Here is an 18,850-nt window from a genome sequence, read left to right on the forward strand (position 1 = left end):
TTATATATATACTATATATATTATATATATGCTGTCAAGCGATTAAAATGTTTGACCTAATTAATCGCAAAATGCCCCATAATGGATCGCGATTAATCACATTTTTCAACTACATTTTTTTTACGAAGCTTGGAACCACTATTTACTTGAGTAAAATCTTAGAATTAATTAAGTATATTTCGATTCAAAGACTTTCTTTGACCCTTGAATACGATTCTCCTCCTGTAAAATACAACAGTTGAACAACCCAAAAAAAACCCTAATATGGTTTCATCATTTGAATTTGGCTTTGCAAAGTGTGCAAAATAATTTGGATTTCTCCAATGAGCCGTCGAGCAACTTTTTAAAGTAAAACTAGGTAAAAGTCCGTCTTTGCGACTCTCCTCTAAGTTTGTCTGCACAGCGAGCAGAGGTCAGCTGCTACAGGAAGTAAATAAAACTGAGTTAACTGAGTTAATTTTTTTTTTGTGCTTTATAAAATGTAATCTCCGTAGTTAATGCTTTAACTTTGACGGCCCTAACACACATACACGCAATAACATCAATATCGCATGTTTTTTTTTTTCAATTTCGTGCAGCCCTACCGCGCACTGACTCAACAGTGCCTCTGCTGGTCACAGACAAGTAATGTAGTCTATTTGGAAACAATTGCTTCAATCAACTCCACACAAGTCGTCATAACATACATAGAAAGCTCTTCACTAGAGAGCTTGACTTTTTTTTTTTCTTCTTCTTTTTTTAATTCTCTCATTAAGTCAGTTTGTCAGCAGTGGCATTTTTTTTCGACACTTGCTAAGTCACATCTGTCAGTTTCAAGGATAACAAAGAACGCCCCTTATTTTAAAGTGATGCAGTTGATTAAGAGGGAAAGACGAAATGAGGATTCTTGGTGTAATGTGGAGTGTTTTAAGTGTGCCTCAACCTTCAAACAGAACCACAAGGCCTCCCATCTGAAAGGCCGCAGCCCTTTCTTTCATCTTAAGACATTTAGCAGACTTCATCTACAGCAAAATTGCCCTGTGGTGGAGCGAGGCCGGCTGCTGCTCGCTAAATGTGGCTTGCGAGCATGTGGCCGTTAGGACCACATAAAAGTAACATTTCCTCCTGTGGTGAGAGGGGCCATCATTCTTCTCCCCCGCCCCTCCCCTATGTTCTATATATTATTAGCATTTTCCCCTCCTCAAATGAGGGGTTAAAGCCATGAAATATCCTTGGCCTTGGGATAGCAGTGGGAAACAGCTCAACAGTTTAAACCGACAGAGCAAAGCCATGAATGAGGCAAGAGGAGTCGTTTTTTTTGAAGGTTTATCGTCAGCTCCAACAATGGAGTCCAAACAAAGATTATCTTCTTGCATCTTTTTTTAAAGCTGAAATCAACCCAAATATATATATTTTTTTCAAGAATATGTTCTATGCAGGCCCACTAGTTGAAAGAAGGCATTCTGATAAATATTGCGTTTGTGGAATAAGAGTGAATCTACCCGCTTTTAGTCATCTCCGGGGGCGGCCATTTTGTCACTTCTGTCGACTGAAAATGACATCACAACTACCCAGGGCTCAGCTTTAGAAAACAGGCGAGCTGTGATTGGTTGTTCCCTGAGCCCTGGGTAGTTGTGATGTCATTTTCGGTCGACAGAAATGACAAAATGGCCGCCCCCTGAGATGGCTAAAAACAGGTGCATTTTGCTGCCAAACACACAACGCACTATTAATCAGAATGCCGTGTTTCAACTTAGTGGGCCTGCTGGGAACATATTCTTGAGAAAAAAAAATATGTTTGGCTTGATTTCCCCTCAGTTATCAGGAACCTGTACGCGTACAAATCATGAACATCAAATAATCAGAAACCAGTTATTCAACATCTGCTCCGCCACACGTAAAAAAAAAAAAACTTGAAATATTTGATTTTATCTGTTTGAAATAGTGTAAAATGTTGGCACCCAATTTTCTATCTTCAAAATAATTGTATTTAATGATGCAGTTGAGAGCAAAATGAGTTCAATCTTGCTTTGGGATATGCTCTCATCATGCCGCGGTAGACTTTATAAGCGTCTCTGTGGAAATTTCAATTTGCTTTAACAGACAACAGAGGGGAAAATGTGACGTCCGCGAGGGACGTTTTATGGTTTGGGAGAGGCTACGACTTCATCAAGCTCACTCGGCAAATAGTCGCTTCTGTCTGTTCCGTATCCAATGTTGAAGCTCAACTCTTTAGTGCGCACCAAAAAGCCAGTTGAAGAAATATAAGCATGTTCTTTATACCGGAAGGGTTTTGAGGTTTTCTCTCTCGCGGGGTGCCATTTGTTTGCCAAAACGGTTCCAGAGTCAGACCCGGAGGCTCAAAAGTCAGAAGCCGAGTACAGAAGATCCCGTTAAGTCCCGAGGTCAGATCGTTTTAAATCATATCGATATTGTATATATCGATATTGATATATCATGTAAAAATAGACATATTTAGATCCTTTTTGTCTTCAAATGTTGTAAATATTGCGACGACTCGTTTTGCATTTTTATCGTTGCTGAAACACAAACTGACTTTGATTAGAACAGTTCCCCCCCCCCACCCCCCCTCCATGTTTCCGGTTGACTTGCTCTGTCCACCCACACGTATCATACTCGCAAGCGTGATCGTCTCTCTATTCTTACTCTCTGTCACACGCACGTGCACGTGGAGCGAAGGAATATCTCTGATTGAGCGCGACCTCGGGGGGGGTCAACATATGTCGTTAGCGTCATACACAGTAGAACATTTCAGTTTCTGCTTCGAACAAAGCAGCTACAAATGGGATCCGGGCCAAAAGATGTATTCCTACTTATACTTTTTTTTTTTTTTTAAATGAAGAAACGATGCTTCTACTTTAAAGAAAATGCCTTTAGCACAATCCAAGTTGTTGGCAGCATATACAGATGAAATTATTCATATATGAAAAATTTCCTTTAGCAACAGTATACTAACTGCACGGTACGCCTCAGCGACTTTGTTGACATTTACTTTCTGGCCTTGGACTTGAAATGAAGTCAGCCCCGTTGCGAGTAAAGTAAGATTGTGCTTAAAGTGGGGGTGTGGGTCATCTCATTGCAAGTATAAGCACCTAAATTGTGGCTTTTCCACTGCCAAGGACAATTTAGAACAAACAGAAATTGTTTTGTAAAGTGGAGCACAGCACTGATATGTTGAAATGCTAGAATGTAAAGTTAAGTAGGAACTTTATCTATAGGGTACTCTTACACAATAACCTACAGAAGGATTTTTGGGTGTGGTTTTTTTTCTGGGGTGGGGGGGGGCGTTGGGGAGAATCAATCCTTGTACAGTTGAAGCAGTTAGAGTTTTTCTCTAGGGATTCCTGCTGAAACTGAGTGCTGAATTTTGAAATTTTGTTTGATTATAATCACATATTGTCCAAAAACACAAACTTTGGCTTGAAAATGACACGTTTCAGTCGAATATAACCCTTTTTTTTTTTTTTTTTTTTTTTTTTTTTATACGGACAACCTGTCACAACTGACATTTCGACATCCAATCACATGTTTTTTTCTGCTTCTTGAGTATACCACAAGTTGATCAGATGGTATCGGTGCGTAGTATCGGAGCATTTTAAAAAGACTGTACTGGGTCTTTTTATAGCATTGGCAGCAATACTGATACAGTGTCGCCCTACTTTACATTTGACAAAGTTTGCACAAATAATTTGCTATTATTTTTCGGACAATTTCCTCACTTTGAAAAGTTAGCATCGCGTTAGAAAAGGATAGTTAGTTGTGCTCAAACTGCTTTTGGGTGCTTTTAAATGCGTTTGCAATGCTGTCTGTCGCTCGTCGCTTTCATCTCCTACCTCCCTCCCTCCCTTCCCTCCCTCCCTCCCCCCTGCACAGGTGAGCCCAAATCCTCCACAGGCATTGGCGTCCTTCCCTAATGGTTTGCTCGGCCGCTCTTTTTTATCTCTCCTGAACTCCTCATTTAAGCACGCAAGCTGTCATTGCGGGGTACGTCATCCTCGCGGAATACTTTTACGTAAACAGTTCCCTAGAATAAACTGCTGATGTAAAATAGAAAGCCATTCAAGCAGCTTGAAATAATCTTCGAGCCACTGCATGCACTTCTAGGGTGTTGATGGAATGGAGGGCAGTGGTTTTGAGATTTTTTTTTTTTTTTTTTTTTTAAGGGTTTAGTTGGTTGGTTGGTTGGTTGTCTTAAACACTTGCCAAGTTTCAACCGTTTTTTTTCTGATCAGGTTCTGAGTTCCATCTCCAGATTGAGCACCGGCCAGAGTCGCTGTTGAATTTAGTGTTTGAATTAAATGGTTTTGTTTATTGCCTGAGAAGGAAAACATGATTTCTTTTACAAGAATTGACCTTAACCTTGAGTAAATAAAACAAGTCGACCCAAACATATTTTTTTCAAGAATATGTTCTATGCAAGCCCACTAGTTGAAACAAGGCATTCTGATAAATATTGCGTTTGTGGAATAAGAGTTAATCCACCCGTTTTTAGTCATCTATGGGGGCGGCCATTTTGTCACTTCTGTCGACTGAAAATGACATCACAACTACTCAGGGGTCAGGGAACGGCCAATCACGGCTGACCTGTTTTTTGAAGCTGAGCCTTGATTGGTCGTTACCTGAGCCCCGAGTAGTTGTGATGTCATTTTCAGTCGACAGAGGTGACAAAATGGCCTCCCCCTGAGATGGATAAAAACATGCCGATTTTTCTGCTTAACTCATATTCCACAAACGCAATATTCACCAGAATGCCTAGTTTCAACCAGTGGGCCAGCTGGGAACATATTCTGGAAAAAAATGTCTTTGGGTTGATTTCCACTTTAAAGAAAAGAGTTCTTTTTGCATGCTTTTCCTGAACATGTTACTCAATATTGTACATTGGTATTCCAAATTTATTGCCTAGTAACCTTTTAACAGATGGGAAGTAAATGTCTTTCCTTGTCCCCGAGGCACTAACAAACATGTATGAAAGTACCACCCCTCCATGTTAGTGAAAGACAAGTCCTGGGGTCCCCCGTCTGCTGGTGCCTCGTGCCATGTCAACAAGAGCGAGTTTAAAGGCTCTCACAGCTGTTCGCGGAGGAAAACAAGGTTTTGTTGGATGGAACATCTCACAAAAAGGCCGCACGGAACAAGTTGAGTTACTAAGGAGACAGGGGAGAGGCAGGCTGCACTTTGACCTTAGCTTGGAACAGGGACAAGATTTTTTTTTTTTTTTTTTTTTTTTTTTTGTCTTTCCGACTGTTGCATGAAGTTGGATGATTAACAAGGAGTGAATTAAATGTTCTGCTTGTTAGCCGTACTCTGTTCTCTCGTGCCCATTTTTTTTTTTTTTTTTTTTGTCTCATGAGTCATGGCAGTGTGCGCAGAAGCAGCACACAGGCTGGGATCTGTTCTTCGGGATGTGTCAATGGATATAAAAATGAGTGATGGAAAGATAAAATGGGCAAAGCTACACTCTTAACGGCTGTCAAGCAAATACCTACAACCGGGGGATCACAGCATTTTGAAGACAACTAATTTTATCTGGAAGATAATGTAGCATGAAATGGAATATCTAAATCATTGGCCTACTGGATTCAATTTATGTGTGATTGAATCAGAGGGCGGCTCGAAAAGCATAACGAATGTGTGCGAGCAATTGTTTCGTATCGCTATGGATCAAATCAAATGTTTTTTTTTTTTTCCCTCTGGTACTTAAGTTTTTTTTACTAAAGGCATTTGATATTATTTTGATACACATTAGTAATGTTTACTGATTGACAAATAATGCATTCTAGTGGTTCCCAATTTTTTGTTGCCTCTGTGTAGTACTAGTGTCATTTGCAAAAACACATCTTTGTGGCTGTGTGGCTTCGTTTCTTGTATGAAAGCAACCGCAGTGTATCAAGGCACCTGGTTCAGAGGAAATCGAATAAAAGAGCTAATTATTCTTAAAAGAAAAAAGTAGCATATCGTTGCTGTCACGTGAAAAACACTTATGTCGATTTTTCTTTTTTCTATTTTCTTATTTTTGCGTGAATGGTGTTGCCACGTCACAGATATCGCATTAATGTGAAAATGTTTTTTGTTTTTTTTCCAAAATTGGACATATGTGTTTTTTCACTGAACAGCGACGATATGATATCAGAAAGTCTCTGAGATATCGTTTCGAGAGTTCAGAGGATAGTCGCATATGCTAGATTAGTAATGTAAATAATTAAATTCTATCCCTGCCTCCACAGAAGCTTTCTGTGTCTGTGACTCATCCTCCCGTACGTCCTCCCAAATTACTGGACTTGAAGGACCACCTGATCAGACTCGTATGAAACAAAATGTCAGAAACAAAATGAATTTGATTTGCTGAGGCTTTTCGGTAAACAAGAGCGCAGAAAACTGGGTGGGTGCCAAAAAAAAACAAGTCAATGAAACGAGGCAGGTTATTTAATATTTTATTAATTTAGACGAACACCACCTTCATTTCGATTCATTCACCCTATCCTAGATGGTTTTGAAAAATAAAACTCATATCTCGTTCTACTTTTCTGTATCATTACAGACTACTGTTTAGGGTCAAACGGATTCCGTTTTGAGCGTCTGGTCCAATTTGTTGAAATAATGAAACCATTTTGGAAATAATGGCATTCCGTCTTATTATGATTGCCAAAAGTCGGATAGATATTTCCTGTTGTTCAGGTCTTAAATTGTATCACATAATCGATTCAGTTTAACTGAACCAGAATGAACTGAACTGAACTTTTTTTTTTTTTTCCCCCTTAGTGGCTTGTTAATGTAACATATTACTTTCTGCTTGCATGCTTCAGCAGCCAGTGAACTCCCGCCATCCTATCCACCGGCAGATGACTCTCCATATTTACCCTTGCCATCAACCAACCAGAGGTTATTTTACTCCTCCATCCCATATCATGCTCTTGTACTTCATATACTTCCATCTTATTGGGCTTTAAACCAGATTGTTGTCCAAAATCCGCAACCCTACTAGCTAAGGAGTCTGTTGTTATTCGAGGGGCTTAAATAGTCATTGCACAACCGCACACGTTATTGCGTGTGAAATCATACTCTCTGCTGTTAGCTCAACATTTACGAGGTTGTACAACTCGAGTTGACTCAAATAACTGCTGATGGTAGAGGATTTCCACTTTCTACCCGTAACAGGGGACTCAAAATTATTTATTAATGGCAAGTTATGTCACTTTTTTATAAGGACGGTCATAAAAAAAAACAACAAAAAAAAACTAAAGACCTTGTGAAACAAAAATGACAAACAAAAAAAAAAAAAAAAACAGGTGCAGTCAGCTGCTGGTCATGACTCAGAAGCGGTGTTTTAAATCGCGTTCCAACAATCAGAGTTCATTTGAACGACTCCCTCTTCCAGCACTCGTGTGACTAATAAACTCATAAACACAGCGTTTTTACGGTCATGGAAATGATTTAATTTTACACAATGCAATTGCCAGAGCTAGGGGTGGGCATATTAATTGAGCGTCAAGAATTTGGCAATTGTGTGGAATTGATTGTTGATTAATCGCGTCTTGAACCGTTCGAGGGCTACGGCCACGCACAACTCTCCTTATGTCAACTCTTCAAGGCAGCAATCTTGTGCTTATAGCACTTTTCACACCGCTCTTGATTTTTGTGGAGTTCACCGCAAGGAAAGGGGCAGGACGGCACAAGGACGACGGCAACCCGACTCAAGTGCGTCCATATTTGCCACTGGTTGCTAGGCAATGATCAGGTAGTAGCCTGGTGCCTTTTCCCACTGGGTTGGGATATAAAATACTTAAAACGGCTTCGTAATTTATATTTATATTCAACTGATTATTATACTTCTAGTAATGAGGAGGAGGAGATGTGATGCACGTGCAGTTTTTGTGGCTACGCTATATTTTATTTTATGCTAACATTCCTATTGTTAAACATGCTAAAATCACGTGTGTCTACCACTTTCAACCACCCTGGTATCCATCAAAGTATGTCATTTTTTTGTGTCCCAGAACAACGGGACACCATTTATTTTTATCTTCCGAAACTAACAATTAATCCATGCCCCCCCCCCCATATTCAATCGGGGGGGGGGAAGTCTACCGTAATTCGATTTCACTCACCACCTCTGTAACCTCCATTCTTGAACTTCTGTTGCTTTCTGTCATAAAACTACAAGCTGCTATTTAATAGTAGTATAACCGATAACAATATGCACTTATAAGGCCGGTATTAATTCACTGAAAAGTAATACAGCGCAGACTTTCGCAGTGCCTCAAACAAATGGTCTCTTTCCAAGATTTGATAGTTTTCCCCCGCCCCAACTCCTTTTTGCTTGTGTAAAATCGTCTTTAATAATCGAAAAATAGAAACAGAACTTTTTTCACGCTTATAGTAAGTCTTGACAAGTACTTTTTAAAAAAAATTTTTTTACATTTAGCAGAAAAAGTCACCGACCACTGAGCAACGGGAGGATATCTATATATGACTTTAAGCGGAAGGCAGATTTCACCTTGGACTGGTTGCGAGTCAAAGAGAACAAACAAAAAAAAAAAAAAAATCAACCATTCACAGTCACATTTCCATAGCCACTGCGTGGGAACTTCACACACCCTGAATAAACCACCACTTCTACACCCTCAATGACTCAAAACATCACAAGCCTTGTAAAATTACATGCAGAATAATGGAAAAGTACAAACACATTTATCGCCATTTATGTAATCGGATGGCAGATTCGTCTTTATTTCCCCCGGTGACGGCGTTGAATACGTATTGTTATTCTCATTGGAAAAAGCAACAGTGTGTCAAGGACGTTCTTATTACCTTTCCTTTCTCTCAAATAACACTTTGAACGTCTTCAAGACTCTGCTAGCGTGTTAGTCGACTCATTTGCTTTGAGTGATGCCCTATGATCCTTTGACGAGAAATAGATACAAGGTACACATTTCCCAGGCAAGGCAATTTCACGACATGATTGTGCAGACACGGGCTCGACCGGCGATGTTTCCTCAAGTGCAAGACCAACAAAAAAACAACGTGTTCGACATCATTTAGCCGCGCTGCGTCTCTGCTTCTGTGCGTCTAAATAATTCATGATGAGAAGAAGAAGAGTCTGCGTCGGCACACCCGTGTCGCACTTAATCACAGATTAAGACGGCAAACTCGCGCAGGCTAGCTCGGGTTGTTTCATTGCGATATGCAACATTTTCTGTTCCAGCGGCCGCTTATTTCGCACAACCCTTTTCATTTGACCGCGTCAGATGGCGCCGAAATATCCCCTTTTATTTTCAAGGCGTCTTTCGCATCACTGGAAATGAATTGAGTTGTGGCACTACGTGAGCCATCGTCACGTGGTTGCGTCGTATTTGCGTAACATGGATTCGGGATCGGCATACCTTTTCTTGAGTGACGTGGACGTTTCATGTTTTTTTTTTTTTTTTTAATATTACAGCGATGCCCTGAGATGCAAGTGAGCTGACGTGTGCGTATTTCAAGAGATGAGCAATGCAAGCAAAAAAATTGCCATATCGCCAATTTAATGGGCTTCACAACAAGCGGTGGTTTAGCAGAGAATGAATGTTTCTTCAGAAAAGAGGCTTCAACCTGTTGTTTACGTAAAGCAACCACGCAACTTTGGCCTGGAATTGTCAGAGAGCGTAATGCTCACGCACAATGCAAATGCCATAGATGGGCTACCGAAGAGCATCGCACAAGCCCATATTCTTTATCCTGATGTTTTATTTTTTTTTATCTCATCCCAGTATGTTTTCATAAAGTACAATATAATTTTTCTTATTAAAAAACAGATTGCAAAAACGAATGAATTATTGGCATTTCCATTCTTTGTAATTGTGGCCCATGGAACGATTTCAACTCGTATCTCAAGGCACCACTGTATTGTAAGGGGATGGGAGGTTCTCGGCGAATGTGATGAACTCCTGTTTTAATGCCAGCGTCACGTTGAGAATGATGCATGGATGTTGCTCAATTCCACAAAATTTGTAAAATTTTTAATGATAAATTGTTAAAGCGGAAGTCAACTGCAAAATTTGTTCTATGTTCTATGCAGCCCCAATAGTCTAAACATGGCATTCTGATTATGATTGCGTTTGAGGAATATGACAAAGCAACACTGTGCCTGTCATATGTCAGTTTTTGTTGATTATGGCGGCGCCATGGGGACAAACACGGTAGTGTTTTGACAAAAGTCAACCACATTTCCCATACACGCTAGCGCATAGTGTCGTGAAATCCCGAGCTCTCGCTGGCCTCAAGTTGGACTGAATTGCATTTCTATTTCCAGTGGCTGCGTGAAAGATGAATATCAATGAGGTAATTAATCTAATTTTGTTTAAACAATACTTTTGTTTTTTTGTTTGTTTTGGGGCTTCTGCCATGACACCGGTAATAGCGCGTAGACGTTCGAATCAATTTCCGTCCTTATAGCGAAAGGAGGAAGTGACGTATGCCGTAAAGCAATTCAGGACATTCGTATTTTTTTTGTGTGTGTCAGGGTTGCTCCCATCCTCCTCAAAGTTGCTTGGTGTGAGTAAAAACGATATACCCCCCCCCAGGGAATGACAAAAGTCCCATTCAACTACTTGTAAGTTAATGTTTCATCAAAAGAGTTGTGAAAATAAAATGTATTAAGGTCGATTTCCCGCCCAGTGCTGCTTTAATGCGAGCGCCTCAAATTAGACCAAATTTTCAAGAAAACTGGAACGCTAAATTCTAATTTCGGTGTCGCACACACTAGGTAAGAGGCAATCTCAGCAGAATTCAACCATTTTTAGCCATGTTAGGGGGCGGCCATTTTGTCACTTTCTGCCCTGAGCAAATGTGATGTCATTTTCAGTTGACAGCAAGTGACAAAATGGACGCCCCCTGAGATGGCTAAAAAACAGGTGGATTAACTCTTATTCCACAAACATTCCACAAGTATTTATCAGAATGCCTTGTTTCGACTAATGGAGCTGCATTGAACATATTCTTGTTTTTGGGTTGACTTCCGCTTTAAGGCCATCCCTTGCAAGTGTATCATGTCGAATTCAACAAAATTGCGACAAAAATCCTATAAATTGTTTCAGTAGTCATGTCGCATACAACTACAGCGGCACGAGCTACAAGCAAAAGCAGCAGTGTGATAGAAAAAGAACCAGAAGGAATCCATTAAAACAAGAAAGAAGAAGAAGAAGAAGAAGCGGAAGGCTAATTGGGGCCAGCGATAATGACTCACAAGCAAACAATGTTAAATTGATACAGCAGCTATGACAAATGCAAAGCGTACCAAATGCATTCAGATGGAGAATTCATTCAAATTTGTATTTATTGTGATTAGACAAAGCATGTAGGTAGATCAAAAAATGTTAACAATGTGAGGCTCAAACCAAGGAATTGACCTTTTCTTTTCTTCTTCTTTTAAATTAAATTCCTACGCATCACAGGACCGGGCTCTGAAGTCACAATGGAATGGATAATGACAAGATTCCATTTACCGTAGCTCCAAGGACTTCTTGCGCATGCCATCTGACTGGAAGGCTGCCATGGCAAACTGGGAATGATAAACAGAAATAGTAACATAATTCTTTATTATTACTGGTGTCCCTTTTGCCTTCATTTACTGTACCTTGCTTCACCTCACTTCTAGCGGGCTACGGCAAAGGTCTGTTCAGGATTTTCACACTCTAAAAACAGTTGGGTTCAAAATAACACCATTTTGGGTCAAAAATGGACCGAATCACGACTTGGGTCAATTTGACCCAACTGTCTTTCTTTTTGTACAAAACAACCTAAAAGATTGGGCTGTTTTCTATAAAACAACACAAGAAGGGTGGGTCAAATTGACCCGATTAGTGGATCGGTTAATTTTTGACCCAAAACGGTGTTATTATTAACCCAACTGTTGGTTCTCTCTGAGTATTACCAAAGAGTTGGTTCTCTCCACTCGTTTTTAGCCATCTCTGGGGCGCGGCCATTTTGTCTTCTGTCGACTGAAAATGACATCACAACTACTCAGGGAACGACCAATCACAGCTCGCCTGTTTTCTAAAGCTGAGCCGCGATTGGTCGTTGTGAGCAGTTGTGCTGTCATTTTCAGTCGACAGAAGACAAAATGGCCGCCCCCGGAGATGGCTAAAAACGAGTGGACTAACACTTAGTCCACAAACGCAATATTTGTCAGTATGCCTTGTTTCACCGAGTGAGCTTGCATAGAACATATTCTTGAAAAAGAAATATGTTTAGGTTGACCTTTGCTTTAAATTGGGAAAAACTGTTTCCTGTCAGCTGTCAAACATATCAACGTTTTGGCACACTTGCAGACGTAAGCAGAAGACCGGAGGACCCGAAGGTTGAACCCGCTAATACACTCAACCCTGAATATTAATTCAAGATTAGAAATTTTGCTGTCAGTCGCAGAATAAACAGGAAGCTGATTTATTGCAATCCATAATAGCCGGCATACCTGCAGTAGATGAACACCGTTTGCGAAAATGAAAGAGGCCAAGCATAACTAGGAAGATGATTTGTCAATTTGGAAACGTCTTCGCATGTGCGCTTCGACCAAACAACAACAACAACAACAAAAACTAAATTGCCCGGTGATGAATTGCGATAAGGGGCTTGGGCAGGTTTTAACACAAATGCAATTTCATGGCAAAATGGGTACAGAAATATCACCGCAGCGGCTCATCAGCATAAACACAGCCTCAGCTGTACCTCTCCTCCCACAAACATGTGCATTTAAAACCAAGGGAATAACAAACTAAGCGCAAAAAACATTTTCAGTGACAAATTGCAGTTTGACTTTCCAGTGGCTTTGCCTTGCAAGTGAATGTAGCCACCAGTCACGTCCATATTTATCTTCTTACATCATCCACACAGGATTGGGTTGGTTGTTATCTTCCTTTGTTTGTCAGTGAGCATGGCAGGTTTATGCAAAAACGAACTTAGGGATGGCAGGGGGGCTCTTGGGCAGTTTTGGTTTTCTTAATTTGAGTTACTTAAGATTCCTAATGACCAAATCCAGGCTTGATGTTAGTCTACTAATTGGTCATGTCTTTCTAGCATACTGAGATAGATAGATAGATAGATAGATAGATAGATAGATAGAAGCTAGATAGATAGATAGAAGCTAGATAGATAGATAGAAGCTAGATAGATGGATAGAAGCTAGCTAGCTAGCTAGCTAGCTAGCTAGCTGGATAGACGGACGGACGGACCCTGACATATGTGTCTGCCCTTTCTCCTTCAGGACTGGCTGAGCAAGTTTGGTTACCTCCCACCCCCAGACCCTGTGACTGGCCAACTTCAGACCAAGGAGGCCCTAACTAAGGCCATCAAAGCCATGCAGAAGTTCGGAGGACTCAAGGAGACCGGAGTTTTTGGTGTGTGCGCCTTTGTGTGTGTTTTATGCATGACTACAGCATGTGTCAACGGGGTGTTGGATGTGAATGTAAATTTACATTCTCTCTTGAGATTGCTCTGAGGTGAATAAAACATTGTGGCAGTCTAAGAATGATAAGTGCACATCGCTCTCTCTCTCTCTCTCACACAAATATTACGCCATAAATCTTCATACATGGTGTGCACTTCCCACTTACAGACTTTAAACACACACCACTTTCCCGTCTTCCATGCGTGAGTGTAGGGACAAGCGCTAGCCAATCTGAAAGATAATCATTCAAAGACAATACTTGTGTGCGCAAATGTATTGTAATATATAGACTTGTAATTGAATCCGATTGCCCAAGTGATCATGCTGTATGCAGTACATGAATAGTTTACTTTTTTTTGAACAAGGATTTACATGAACAGTTATTTTGGGAGGAAAAAATAAGCAAATCTGAAAGGGGGAAAAAAAATGAAGGCAATCCAAAACAGTCCATTTGTAAGGCAAACTAAACTAAGGCAAAAGACATACTGTTCCACTCCAGTCCTGTAGGTGGCAGTAACACACATTACAATGTTAGTACAAATTGCCACACGCAGCTAGTTGAGAAGAAATTCCTGTATCATCCATAGCGTGAACTTTATGTACCCTTGTTTATGTCGTTTTTTTTTTTTACTTATTAGCTAACGCCCATGAAAACACACTATAACATCTTGCCTTGTGTTATTTGTTCTCATTGGTGATGATTAACAAATAATTCCAACTGCGCAGCCTTTCCAAAACTTTGTAATCCACGCTCTCCCTTTCACCTCCTGACAGAGTTGCTTTGCCCGTTTTCATCCGCGCACACCCATAAAAAAACAAGTCGACATGAAGCCTGTGTATAGCCGATAATGGTATTACATTTAATGATGCAAATGTGATCAAAACGATCAAAATGCTAAAGGTATTATTCCATCATTTCCCACTAAAACCAGCTAGTAACTCTGTTAAAGACCCTATTAAGTGAATTCAAAGATTGGTTTCCAAACAGATTACGCGTTTGAAGATAATTGCTGAAAACATATGCAGACTGAGAACTATGTAGTAATGAATTGTGGAGTTAGAGTGTCAAACTGTTTTTTACCATTTCATTTTCCAGATTTTTTTTCCCCCCGCATCCAGTGACACATTTGGGTGTCTGGCATGAGTCCCCACCACGTCCTCAGAACCTGAGTGTTATCTGGTCCACGTCTGTCACTTAATTATTACGAGGCCCATTTCTACCACTACGCCATAAAGTTAGCAAGCTAGCTATAACCCAAAAATGCATCTTGCCTGGATGCCACCATTTACACAACGGTTTGCTGTTGTTATTTAAATTCCCAAGCAAGGAGGTGATGAGGATAGAAGCCTGTTAGCTTGCAAGTTAGCCGGTGGCTAGCGCCTCTTTTCACAGCATGAAAAACCCCACCACGACCCGGTGAGATATATTCCATCCACCTGAGGTTTTAAGGGCGTATGCCGTATTTTCATGGCTTCATGGCCATGTCGGGATGTGTCGACATAAATAAGATCCACAACCACAGCGGCGACAACAGTTTTATTTTTCATTTTGAAGCCTCATTTTATAAACTGGGCCATTTTTTTTTTTTCTTTCTAATCATTAAAATTTGGTAGTTTCTTTTTAACAACACTCTTGTCTGTGCTGCGTGAAATGTATATCATTAATTTTGACTTTACGGGGGCTTTAACCAAATATACTTTTATGTATTTGGTTGATGCGAAACACCTCTGTCTCTCTTCAGATCAAGCCACATTGGGACTAATGAAAACCCCCAGATGTTCTCTGCCAGATGTGCCGGTGGCTGAGGGGACAGTGGGCCGCAGGAGACGCAGCCTGAACACTCCAAACAAATGGACGAAGAGGCATCTATCTTGGAGGTATTGGACTCTTAACAACATGAAGTGATTGCCTTTGTGTAGGTTCAGAACTGTGCTTAAACATGACGAGAATTTGAGTGACTAGACTATTTCGTTGCATTGATTTTTTTTTTTTTTTTTTTTAAGTGCAGCGTGGCTCAGTTTATAGCCTTGCTAATCACATTAGTGCAATGGAGAGTTAGTTCTCAGACCAGTCACTTTTTCAGTATGTCCTTCCCTACTGTGCGTACACAAGATGACTCTTAATTGGTGAAATCTTTTGACTAAATCTATTGACTTTAGGATCAATGTTTGCTTAAGGGAAGTTGTGATACAAGCAAGCGAGACCTTTAAACAACACTGTGCATTACTCTACTTTCGAATGCTTCTGTATACACCTTTTTTAATCAGTGATAAGAAATTGTAACAGGTTGGGTTCCCAACAAAAAATATTAAAATGGAAGTCAACCTAAAAAAAAAGTATTTGCAATAATATGCTCTATTGAATGTTGCGTAAAATCCATCCATTTTTATCCATCTCGGGGGGCGTCCATTTTGTCATTTCTGTCGCCTGAAAATGACATCACAGTTGCTCAGAGCTCAGGAAACGACCAATCACGGCTCCCAGAACCCAGGGCAACTGTGATGTTATTTTTAGTCGACAGGAGTGACAAAATGTCCACCCCCTGAGATGGACAGAAACAGGTGGATTTTACTACTTGACTCATATTCAACAAACACAATATTAATCAGAATACCATGTTTCGACTAGTGCACTCTAAAAACAGTTGGGTTAAAAATAACACAATTTTGGGTCAAAAATGGACCAATCCACTAATTGGGTCAATTTGACCCACCATCTTGCGTTGCTTTGTACAAAACAGTCCAATTTGGGGGGGTTGATTTGTAAAAAAAAAAACTACCCATTTTTTGGCGGTTTTCTGCAAAAAAAACAACAGAAAGTTGGGTCAAATTAACTCAAGTAGTGGATCGACCTTTTTTGACCCAAAATTGTGTTATTTTTAACCCAACTATTTTTAGATTGTCGGCCTGCACAGACCATATTTTTCTGAAGATCATTTCTGGGTTGACTTTGAGGCATGAGTGTGCGGCTCTTCACGGGTCAATAAACTAAAAATACATTTATATATGATTTATATATATATAGATATATAATTTATTTCGGTGATCAAATAATATGATAATGCATCAGCAGCTTGTGTGGGAATCGTTGAGTATTAGTTTGCCAGAGAATAAATTGCAAAACTCTCACGGTATGATTTACTTCCAAGTTTGGCGTGTGCAAAAACGGCCGTTAATTTGATTACTGACGCAAACCGAGACGAAACAAAAATTACGTCGCCATATCTTTTATTCAGCAATGCAATTTGGACACCCAATGTCATCTGAGGCTGGCCTCTCCCGGAGCAGTTTTTCGGGTGTGCTGTCCCAAGTTTGAAATGCAATGTTACGCAGGATGGGCTATCGTGATGAGCTAAATCAAGCAAAACATGTTTGTCATGCAGTTGCTGGCTCCCCGCATAATTTTCAGAGCGAGCCAACGCAATAATAATTGTGTTTGCCTCCTTCTCTAACCATTCCAATAAAATCATATTCAAACTTCATTTTGCATCGGAGGCGCTCTCCCAAATTTGAAAACCATGACCGCAATTTTAAAGCGTGAAGCCTTCTTATGAAAACAGAGGTCTCCATTATTTTTACACCTGTAGCCAACTGCGCATTCAATCCATTAGAGTGAGTGAACACACAATTCAGTGTGCGATATTTCGGATGTTAGTAAAAGAGCTCAATCTTAGTAAATCACCCGCAACATTGCCACAAACCGCACACAAAGTCTGCTTGGGTGAGCATGTAATTTAGCATCCTCCATTTGGGGAACTTGGTAATGCTCGTGCTATCAGGAAGCGTGACAATGTGACAAATACCTACTCTGTGTGAACAGAACATCCATCCATACATCCGAACCGCTAATCGAGAAAATAAGAGAAATGTATGTGCTGTACAATATGCGCGTCAGCAATACAACAACAATGGAAAGGTAAGAGCCAAAAAATGTTGTTTAAAGGCGGAAGTCAACCCAAACATTCTTTTTTTTTTTCAAGAATATGTTCAATGCAGGCCCACTAGTTGAAACGAGACATTCTGATAAGTATTGCGTTTGGGAGTTGAGCCGCTCGTTTTTAGCACTCTCTGGAGGGCGGCCATTTTGTCACCCCTGTCGACTGAAAATGACATCACAGTTGCTCAGGTAACGACCAATCACAGCGCACCTGTTTTCCGAAGCCGAGCCATGCATGTATCAGCGCTTGGATCTGAGCTGGAATATGCGAACTGACATATCCGCGCCGATGATAAGCGGAAGCGATGGATCGTCTTGGCATTATGCGTCCTCACGTTAGCAGGTTGTCTCTTGTTCTAAAATGTCTCGACAGCGATTGCAATGATTGCTTTGATTTCTGCTGGCAATATCTCAGTGACAGAAGGATGCGTGGTAATCACTTTGCGAGCCTCTGTCTTGATGTCTCTTTGGTTTAGCTCCCTTTCTTTCGTTATTCTACCGGAAGGCATGTCACTCAGCATCGACGGCGCCGCTATCCACACGCCGGCGCCGTTCTTTCATTTCGCACCGACTGTTGTCGTGTTATTTTATGACTGCATTATGCGGTTGTTTGCTTTCGGAGCTTTGATTCCCATCACTGGGGATAGCCCTGCAAAAAGCCCAGAGAGTTCTTCTTACCCGACTGTTTTTCATTTGGAAAAAAAAAAAAATAGGTCATTGATTTCGCTCGTACCAATAATAACGATTCCTCTTTTCTTAGTGGTTCTAATGCTTGAATTTTGAAGTGCGGCTGACAGGTCGTCTTTTCAGGTCAGCGGAGTTGCGGTATTGCCTCAGGCCGCAATGTGTACCTGGTTGCGGAAAACAAGTACGGTGTGGAAATGCAGAAATGCATTTCTGCATTTGAATATTCTTCTGGAATGGTGCTTGAATATATTTTTGGGCGGTATAACAGGCACAAAAGGTTAAGGTTGCTGCAACTTTCATAGAACTTAATGTATTCCCTCATATCAAACTGGTCAGAGTTGCATGCGTGTGGGAGAGAAATGCTATGCACGAGTTTCTGGTAATAGTGTATGATAGGTACACTCCTTTATTTATTTATTTATTTATTTATTTGCTGCAAAGCTCACCGATGGCAGTCAGTTGATCCAATTATGCAAAGCACCATGAAACTCCTGAGCTTTCTTGACGCTTGATCTACTCGCTTTCAATTTGCGACTGGAGTCGTCAGACATCAGTCAATAATGCGGGATCTCGGAGAAGCAAGATGCATTTCAGCTTTCGCTCTTCTTTCTGTTGGCTCGACAGAGCTCGACTTGCGCTACCCCCCTTCTTCATTCGCTTGAAATTGTGGCGTTCCCGGAAGAATTTGCAGCGTGTGCTTAATCGTTAACAGAATGCACGAGGATGCATTTTAAAAATGCGAGCAGCAACAAGCATATATCGTTCTTGACTCATAATAATGCCGTTTGAGTCTCTTTGGGCATGTC

At 40.6% G+C, this 18,850-nt stretch overlaps 1 protein-coding gene across 3 annotated transcripts in view; it reads left to right on the forward strand.

Annotated features, from left to right (window-relative positions):
• Positions 1 to 18,850, forward strand: part of LOC147135730 (matrix metalloproteinase-17-like) — a 71,325-nt gene that overhangs the window by 24,520 nt on the left and 27,955 nt on the right. For all 3 annotated transcript variants that reach the window (XM_086054193.1, XM_086054194.1, XM_086054195.1), the window contains 2 exons: positions 13,238 to 13,370; positions 15,163 to 15,298. In XM_086054193.1, coding sequence (XP_085910319.1) covers positions 13,238 to 13,370; positions 15,163 to 15,298 — 269 coding nt within the window. The remainder of the gene's footprint in view (positions 1 to 13,237; positions 13,371 to 15,162; positions 15,299 to 18,850) is intronic.

This window comes from Filicampus tigris, chromosome 15, assembly GCF_054856515.1.
Source record: "Filicampus tigris isolate MCC_2025a chromosome 15, RoL_Ftig_1.0, whole genome shotgun sequence".
NCBI lineage: Eukaryota > Metazoa > Chordata > Actinopteri > Syngnathiformes > Syngnathidae > Filicampus > Filicampus tigris.